This window comes from Zootoca vivipara, chromosome 2, assembly GCF_965207765.1.
Source record: "Zootoca vivipara chromosome 2, rZooViv2.hap1.1, whole genome shotgun sequence".
NCBI lineage: Eukaryota > Metazoa > Chordata > Lepidosauria > Squamata > Lacertidae > Zootoca > Zootoca vivipara.
Window position 1 is genome coordinate 67,096,684 of NC_142584.1, and position 9,592 is coordinate 67,106,275.

At 43.6% G+C, this 9,592-nt stretch overlaps 1 protein-coding gene across 3 annotated transcripts in view; it reads left to right on the top strand.

Moving 5' to 3' along the window:
* Positions 1-6,162, top strand: part of DAG1 (dystroglycan 1) — a 70,841-nt gene extending 64,679 nt beyond the window's left edge. For all 3 annotated transcript variants that reach the window (XM_035105913.3, XM_035105914.3, XM_035105911.3), the window contains one exon: positions 1,171-6,162. In XM_035105913.3, the coding sequence (XP_034961804.1) occupies positions 1,171-3,558 (2,388 nt within the window). In that variant the 3' untranslated portion in view covers positions 3,559-6,162. The remainder of the gene's footprint in view (positions 1-1,170) is intronic.
* Positions 6,163-9,592: the final 3,430 nt, after the last annotated feature.

The window sequence follows — 9,592 nt, forward strand, 5'->3', positions numbered from 1 at the left end:
GCCCAGCTTACTTGGATGGGGTGATACTTCCTCTGAAGGAGCAGGCTCATGGTATGAAGGTGTTCCTGGATCTGTCTTTGTTGCTAGAGGCCCAGGTGACCTCAGTGGCTAGGTAAGACAGCTACAGCCATTTCTGGAGCAGGATAGCCTGTCCACTGTTGTCCATAGGTTGGTAACTTCCGGGCTGGAGTTATTCAATCTGCTGTATGTGGGGATGCCCTTGAAGTTGGTCTAGAACAGGCATAGGCAACCTTGGCTCTCCAGATGTTTTGGAACTACAACTTCCATAATCCCTAGCTAACAGGGCCAGTGATCAGGGATCATGGGAGTTGTAGTTCCAAAACATCTGGAGAGCCAAGGTTGCCTATGCCTGGTCTAGAAGCTGCAGCTGGTAGAAAATACAGCAACTGGACTGTTGACTGGGGCAGAATATTGTTACCATGATGTTGAAAGAATTGCACTGGCTGCTGGTTTTGGTATTAAAAGCCCTATACAGCTTGAGACCAGGATACCTGAAACGTCGTTTCATGCCTTATATACCCAATTGATCAATGCACTCTGCAGATACCATATTGTCAAGATTATTCCACCCAATGTTGGAATCGGGTCTTTAGAGTTGTGGCACCTAGCCTTTGGAATCCTCTCCCCTTGAATATTAGACAGGCACTGTCTCTGTTGCCCTTTTGGTACCTATTTGACCATCCCCTTTCAACAAGCCTTTTCAGTTAAATTTTTTACCCATCTGCATCTGTCTTGAAATTGTTTTGAAGATGTTTTTATGGTTTTATCACTTGTTTTACCACCCTGGGCTCCTTTCAATATATTATTAATAAATAAATAATAAAATTAGTGAGTCAAAAGTAAAAAGAGCCAACATTACCTTTAACAAAAGCTTCTCTACCTAGTCACCTGTAGGTGATTTGGGCTCAGCCCAAAGTAACCAAGTGAGTGTCTGTTTTCAATCCTGTTTAAATTTATTAACTTGGTTGTTTTCAATCTCTTTGACCTATCAAGTTGAGCTAGTGCTCAAGATTTACATTCCATGTGTGCTTGCTGGAGGGGTTCTTAAATGTCTGTTGCACAAACTTTAAAGACCAGAGTTTACTGTTATACTTATTTCTAAAGAATGTTGTGACTACCTGTGACTGTTTCTTTCTTTCTCTTTAATAGATTACCGAAGCTGGGAAAGAAACTTTGCCTTCTTGGTTGCATTGGGAACCAGAGAGTAGCACCTTGGAAGGTCTCCCGCTGGATACAGATAAAGGCATTCATTATATCTCAGTGAATTCAATGCATCTGGTATCTAATGGAAGCTACGTGCCCCAAACCACCAATGTCTTTTCCATTGAGGTTCACCCTGAAGATCATAATGAACCTCAGTCGGTACGGGTGGCTTCACAAGATGTGAATGAAGTAGCACCGTTTGTGTGTAGCGCAGAGGAACCAGTCACTATTTTGACTGTAATTTTGGATGCTGACTTAACAAAAATGACACCAAAGCAGAGGATTGAACTTTTATACCGAATGAAAACCTTCTCAGAAGTGGAACTTTATAACATGAAATTGGTTCCCGTTGTAAATAATAGACTCTTTGACATGTCAGCCTTCATGGCTGGCCCAGGGAACGCAAAGAAAGTGGTGGAAAATGGAGCCTTACTATCTTGGAAACTAGGCTGTTCTTTGAGCCAGAATAGTGTCCCAAACATAAGCAATGTTGAATCTCCAGCTAAGGAAGGTACAATGTCTGCCCATCTTGGATACCCTGTGGTTGGCTGGCACATTGCGAACAAGAAGCCTAATCTTCCAAAGAGAATAAGGCGGCAGATTAATGCCACACCAACCCCTGTGACTGCTGTTGGACCTCCGACAACAGCCCTCCAAGAACCACCTATTAGAATTGTTCCAACTCCCACTTCCCCAGCCATTGCACCTCCCACTGAAACAACAGCTCCTCCAGTAAGAGAGCCTGTTCCATTGCCTAGGAAACCCACAGTTACTATTAGAACAAGAGGTGCCATTGTTCAGACACCAACCCTTGGACCAATTCAGCCAACCAAAATGATAGAAGCAGCTTCTACTACCCCTGTCCAGATCCGGCCAACAATGACTGGGCAAGTTGAACCTACTGCAGTAGTTACACCGCCCACAACAAAGAAACCAAGAAGAACCACGCCAAAACCGTCCACACCATCAACCACCGATACAAGTACGACACGAAGAACTCCCAGACCCACCAAAATTCCTCGACCTCCAAAGACTCCCGGGACTACTAAATCGCCTTTCATTCCACCAGAAAGAGTTTCACCACCAACTCGCATACGCACCACTACAGTTGGAACTCCCCGTGTCCCCAATGATCCGCCAGAACTGAAAAACCATATTGACAGGGTGGATGCATGGGTGGGCACTTACTTTGAACTCAAGATACCTTCAGACACTTTCTATGACAAGGAAGATACCACCACTGATAAACTGCAGTTAACCATGAAACTAGAAAATGAGAAGCCGCTGGAAGAAAACTCGTGGGTGCAGTTCAATAGCACTAGTCAGCTAATGTATGGACTACCCAATCGCACACACTCAGGCAGGCATGAATTTTTCATGCATGCCACAGACAAAGGGGGCCTTTCAACAGCGGATGCATTTGAAATATTTGTCCATGGTCTTGGAGCCGACGAGGTGCCTCCCGTTAAATTTAAAGCCGAATTAGAGGGAGACTATACTACAGTTGTCAATGACATTCATAAGAAAATTTTGTTGGTGAAGAAGTTGGCTTTTGCCCTCGGAGACAGAAACAGTAGCACTATTACCATAGAAAACATTGTCAACGGCTCCATTGTAGTTGAGTGGACAAACAATACTCTGCCTTTGGATCCATGCCCCAAAGAGATGATTCGCACCATGAGCAGAAAAATTGCTGATAATTCTGGCAAGCCGAGCCACGCTTTCAAGAATGCCTTAGCGCCAGAGTTCCCGGCTAAGAACATTTCCGTTATTGGTGCTGGTAGCTGCAGACACATTCAGTTCGTTCCTTTCTCTAGAGAAGGACTTCCCACAATGGCAACGCCTACAGTTGTGCTTCCGCGGGATCCAGAAAAGACGAGTGAAGACGATGTGTACCTCCACACGGTCATCCCCGCTGTGGTGGTGGCAGCAATTCTGCTGATTGCTGGGATCATCGCTATGATTTGCTATCGCAAGAAGAGAAAAGGCAAGCTCACCATAGAAGACCAAGCCACCTTTATCAAGAAGGGAGTGCCCATCATCTTTGCCGACGAGCTGGATGACTCCAAGCCTCCCCCTTCCTCCAGCATGCCGCTGATTCTACAGGAGGAGAAAGCCCCTCTCCCGCCCCCAGAGTACCCAAACCAGAATATGCCAGAAACCACCCCGCTCAACCAAGACACCATAGGAGAGTACACGCCACTGCGAGACGAAGACCCCAACGCACCGCCCTACCAGCCACCCCCTCCCTTTACAGCACCCATGGAGGGCAAAGGCTCCCGTCCGAAGAACATGACCCCATACAGGTCTCCACCTCCTTACGTCCCCCCTTAATGAACAAGAGGCGCTTGCGGAGATGGGGCCTATAGTTCCACACCAGTGTTGTCTGTAGGGGTCGGTGGCCTGCGAATCCGTTACCAATTAGGAAACCAACATACATAAGCTCAAACGTAGCCCGGTCCCGGCAGGCCCTCTCTCCGAATGCGTTTGCGACACCACAGTGCTTGTGGAATTTTCGGGACACTGATTTTATTTTTGCCTAACAGCTTTTGTTTTGTTTATTCATAGAGGGGGGGGAATCTACTTGGCTCCAAAAGTATTTCTGACAGCAGGCGTCTCGAAGCATCTTGTGCAAAGGGAGAATGGCTGGACATGCAGGCAGCGCTAGGGGTGGCACGCTGGGTCTCTGCTGTTTGCCTTTAAAACTAACTGTACTGTTTTTTCTATTTCACGTGTGTCTAGCTACAGGGCATAACATGAAACGTAGCCTAAAAATATAAAACCGGAGGACTTTCTGAGGTCAACGTTAAGTTTTTACATTTAATTGCTGTTACCTAAACTTGTATGTATAGAATGGGGAGGGGGAGGGGAAATGCTTTACTACAAATAAGCTCCAGGGGTGTTTCCAATGCCAGTCAGGCTGAGGGACCGTCTTTTTTAATCAAAGGAATCCTATTTTTTCACACATTATACAGTTCAGTCATCAGCTGGGGTCCTTTTTGCAAACTGTAGAGTGAGCTCTTGTTGCTCCAGCCTGCCATTGCTGGACTGATGCCATGCCGATAGTCGTAGGTTTCTGAAAAAAGGATGGAGTTTGGAAAGCTCTTTGCAATTACCAAAGAGAGAGGGGGGTGTTGAATCTAGCTATGTAGCAGCATTTGCTGCCTTTTGGAAACCGGGGCCCCAACAGTGGTAGCTGCAGGCTGAAAGGGTCATGGTGCTGCGCTGAGATTTTTCATCTGGAAGGCATCCTTTGGCTTTCGAAACACTCTTGAGATATTTTGGTGAAGATGCAATATTTTTATGTAGTGTAATGCAGTTTCCTCACATCAAGACTCCTCCTGGACCACAGAATTGGAACAGTCCCCCCCCCCCAAATCACTCACTGCTGTCCTCTGCACACACAGACGCAATAGTAGCTGTCTGGCGGTTGGCAAAATGAAATTAAAAAAAAAACCTGCGCGCCAGAAATAGTTCATAGCAAAAATCAGTGAACTCTCAGCTCTAATTTTTTACTAAATTTTTGATACAGCCTCAAATTGTTTTATTAAAAAAAGTGATTAAAAATGGTAATGCTGCCAGCAGTTTGTATGAGCTTAGCTTCTTAGTATCAATTCAACGGGACTGACTGCTTTGCTCATTTTGGATTTCCCCCCCTTTCTTTTTGGTCTCTCATAGTCATTGTTTTTAAATATTAGAGCCATGTTTAGGTTTCTTGCCTTTTTAAAAAATGAACTTCCACATGTCTCTCCTGGGAAGTTGGAGTGACCGTCAAGGTCACCCCCATGCCTTTCCCCCCTTTCAACAAAATGATTTTAAGCATGAGTTATTAATTTTTTCTTGTCCATTTGAGACTATTTTTGGTACATTAGAGGGAGGAAAAGCCCTTTGCAATAATTAGTCCATCCCCTGGCTGGGGGCTGGGCAGCCTCTGGCTGACTTTGCACACAAAGCAGACACTTTTAAGCCATATTGACTGTTTTGCAAAGTATGATGGTGTGCTGACATGGCCAGTTAACACACTAGTGGATGAATGGCTAAAATGACCTTCACCTCTGAACTTGCTAGGGTGGCATTTCCCATCAAGCCTTTTTTTGACTACTTGAATAGGATTTTGTCTATTAAAACAAATGTTAATTTGACTATGGCCCCATATAGTTCTGCACTCTGCTTCTGCCCCCTGAGGTGGGCTGGAGGGGTTTGTGTTGAAGTGAGGGTGACTGTAAAGAATGCTTCAGGTTTAGCCTTTGTCTAGTTTGACAGGTATAGATTTGCCCTACAAAGTTTTTTTTCCCCTTTAAAAAAACCCTCTATCCCTTCAGTGCTTGAAAGTTGGTGTGTGTCTCAGATGAGGAGAGGTGATGGAATCTGCTCCTCACACAGGAGAGCTGGTTGAAGGGAAAGGAATTAAGTGGCACCACTGCTTTTGAACAGACACTAGGAATACGTTTATAAGAATGCCTCCCCCCACAAGCTAGCGACCATGGCAGCACAGTGCCAAAATCTATACTGGCAGGCCTGCATTTCAGATGTCTCCAAGTTATCAACACACACAGCCTCCTAAGCCCAAATGCTGCAAGTTAGAAGGGCCTTCCAAACAGTGCCGTTGTCCCTAGCAACTGATGCCACTTTATAATGGTCATGCGCAAGCGCAAACGGTTTCAGGCCTGGGCCTACCTGTCACCATAGAAACTGGAGGCGAAGGGGCAGTGAACAGAATAATAACAATGGCATTCTCATCAGCCGCCTTCCCCCTAAGCACCAGTGCTGTTTATTTATACCACTAGACACTGTAATGGTGGGAGAAAATCTTGTATTAAAAGTGTTCACCAACCACTGATGTGTTTTTATGTCCTTATATAATTATTTTAAAAATGTGTTTTCTGCATTCTGTAAAGAAACATATCAACTAAATAAACCAGTGTACTTTACTACAAACGCAGAGGCTAGTGAGCTCTTCCGTTAGACCCCTCTGGGTTCCCAGCACACAATATTCCCATAACATAGGAAGCTCAGACTGGAAAAGAATCTGTAGAAAGTGCAGTAGAAGAATCCCATTGAGCTCGAGGGTGCTCTGTTGAGTGCGGTAAGTGTGCTCCATTCTGCTTTGCACAATTCAAGACTGTATACTCATTATTGCCTTAAAGATTTTACAATTTAGGAGATGTGAGAAACAAAGCACAATGGAATCTGCTTAAATCCTCCCTGGTGGTGAAAGAAAGATTTCTTTCTTCTTTTCTTTTCTTTTTAAAAAGAAAAAGGTCAGAGTGAAGTTGACAAGTAGTACAAAGGTTGCGTTACTGGAAAGAATTATTTTAAGTGTCAAACCAATAAAAGATTCCTGGAGTCGCAGCCTTCAAATACCAAGGCACCATTCTCCATATACGTTACAAATATATGATATGTTGTTTTGTCAAGTGCTTCTCAATTCTTAGGCATCCTCATAACCACCCTAGTTTGTAGATCACTAGGTCCCATTTTACAGAAGAGAAATAGAGGTATGGTGATGTACATGGTAAGTACAGTGGGGATTCCTCCTAGTTAAGTGGGTATAAGATTGCAGCCCTTAATCCAGACTACCCAGTGTGTTCTTGGCTGAACATGAATTTAAATCTCTTAGTCCAGTAAGAGTCCCAAGTCATCCAAGGATAACTGTACTGTGTAAAAGCAATACTGGATGGTGGTTTTTTTTTTTGCAGTTTATGGCCTCATACCTTTGCTGGCTTTCCGCCCTCTTAGCAGTGGAAGAATGGGTTTCTCCCTGCCGATGACTAGAGCAACAGCCTTAGTAGAGATTTGCAAGATGCTGGTCTAGGAGAGGGTATAGGGTAGGAGAGAATTGGGCTTCATAGCCACCTTTTTAATTTATATTGCTGCATAGTGAACATTTAAACTGTCACTCCTTTGATTCAAGGTTTACAGTTTTCCTGTTGCCTTTCTATAATTAAGACTGGGAACACGTTTGAAACACATCCATTTCTTTAACATCTCATTGCTGTTCTACACCCTAAAATTATTGAGCTGGAGTAATAAATATCAATAAAATGAGATGTACTAGAGTATTAATGTACCACAGTTTCAATTCTATAGGAAAGTGGTGCTCCCTGCACATAAAAGTCACCAACACGTAGCTGTTTGTACTTGGTTTTACTGGGTTTTTACCTGCACTAGCTAAAAAATTTATACATTGTTAGGACTTCAAGCCTTATGGCAGAGTAAGCTTCATTGAACAAAGTGAAACGGAGTACACAGGAACACACTATGGCTACAGACCAGATTTCACTTATTAAAGAGTAAGTCCCTTAGAAGATTAAAAAACAAAGCAGTGATAGCCACCAACTTGGATGACTTAAAAAAGAATTAGCTTTATCATGCATGAATCTGCCCTATCAGTGACTGCTAGCCATGGTGGCTATGCTCTGCCTCTATGGGTGGCAGCAGTTTGCTTCTGAATACCTGTTGCTGCAGAAGTTTAGTTGGCCATGGTGAGAACAGGGGGCTGGACATTGAGAGCAGCTTCTTATGTTCTTAAATATGTACAGTGGTACCTCTGGTTACAGACACTTCAGGTTACAGACTCCACTAACCCAGAAATAGTACTTCGGGTTAAGAACTTTGCTTCAGAATGAGAACAGAAATCGTGTGGTGGCGCAGTGGCAGCAGGAAGCTCCATTAGCTAAAGTGGTACCTCAGGTTAAGAACAGTTTCAGGTTAAGAACGGACCTCCAGAACGAATTAAGTTCTTAACCCGAGGTACCACTGTATATGCTACTTGGCTAAAATTATATACTCGCTCACTTGGAAGCAAATCTAATTAAACCCTCTGTGGGATTTACTTATGAGTAAATGCATAGGATCAGGGTGTGCAAGGTTATAATGCACAATCCATTTATGTTCTGGAGCTAGTGGCATCGTTGGTTACATCCAAAACAATTTCACTGATCTCCTTAACTTCTGTGCTTTTCATTCTCATTTAGCTTCCAAGCTGTAACTGACATTAGCCACACTGAGGAAACCCATTGAAATCAATAGACATGGCTAACCTGGGACCATTAATTTCAATGCTCTTGAGTTAGATGCAGCCCATAGAACAGTATCCAATGCACTTGTTCCGTCAGTACAAGGATTTCTGCTTGCACGATGGAACTCCTTCACTTCTCCACATCTGTTCTGGAGGGTTGGGGGAACCCTTAGAACAGATTTAGCAGAGGCATGGTGGGAAAAAGAGAGGGGAAAGTTCAATTGTGCCAGCAGAAATCCTTGCATTGACAAAACAAGTCCCATAGCGCTACTTTGGACACAACCCATAGCTTGGTGTTGCATGCTTGTGCTACAAACACACACACTTTAAAGGGCAGGTGTGGAGGTGATCATGCCTAGGGGGATGCCAAGCACTATATCTGGAGGGAGGGGGAGGGCAGCATGATCTTTGGAACCATGGTGTGGCAGGCAAGGGTTAACCCTCTCCCTGCTGTGGTTCCAGTTTTGATCCACACACCACCAACCTACTTGTTTGACCCTGCGTGAGATTTAAACATGCTCATAATTTTAAAATGAACAACAGCAACGAGACAAGAAATTAGCCTGTACTCAAATATGATTTTTCAGATATGTTTATCCTTGAGGACCAACAACAGATAGAACAGGTAGGACTATGAAATGATTTACTGGCGACAGTAAAGCAGTCACAGAAATGAGCCAAAAGTCAGTTATGGAAGTGTTCCTGTGTGACAGCAGTTACACTAGCCATTCAACTTAACCACCTCTAAAAAGACTGCAACATGACATGATTCATGGCAGCACTAGCTCTTACTATTACTATTTATCCACAAAACTTAATGCACAGCTGTTGTTAAAAGTTACCAACCTCGTCTCAAGGCATCTTTTATTTCATCCCTTTGAACCAAGAACTTGCCTTATTTGTACTTGTTTTTAAATCTCCGGTGAAAGCTGCCATGGTTAGCCAGGTGCAGAGTACTCCCAAGACATTTTAACCACATTAATCAATGAGTTTAAGCATACCAGCAAAAGATATGGGAATTCTGGCAAGATGTGCAATCCATTTCCATCACTGGTTTGTGCACTGTGCAAGTTAAATTGGTTTCTGCAAATCTCTCTGTGACATTTAACCTAATTGGTAAGCATTGTCGTTCCTTTGCTCACAAATGCAAAATTCATATTGGTTCAAACATTGCTCATCCTCGGAGGAACCTGGAACAATACCAAGTGACCAGAACTCAGCTTGCAGCTCAAATTTCAAATGCTTGGCTGGTGATAGAGCAAAAAGCTGTGATGATTTGTACATTTTATGTGTAATAGGTATGGACTTGCAGTCAGTAAGATTGACATTTTATTGATTCTGTGTGCA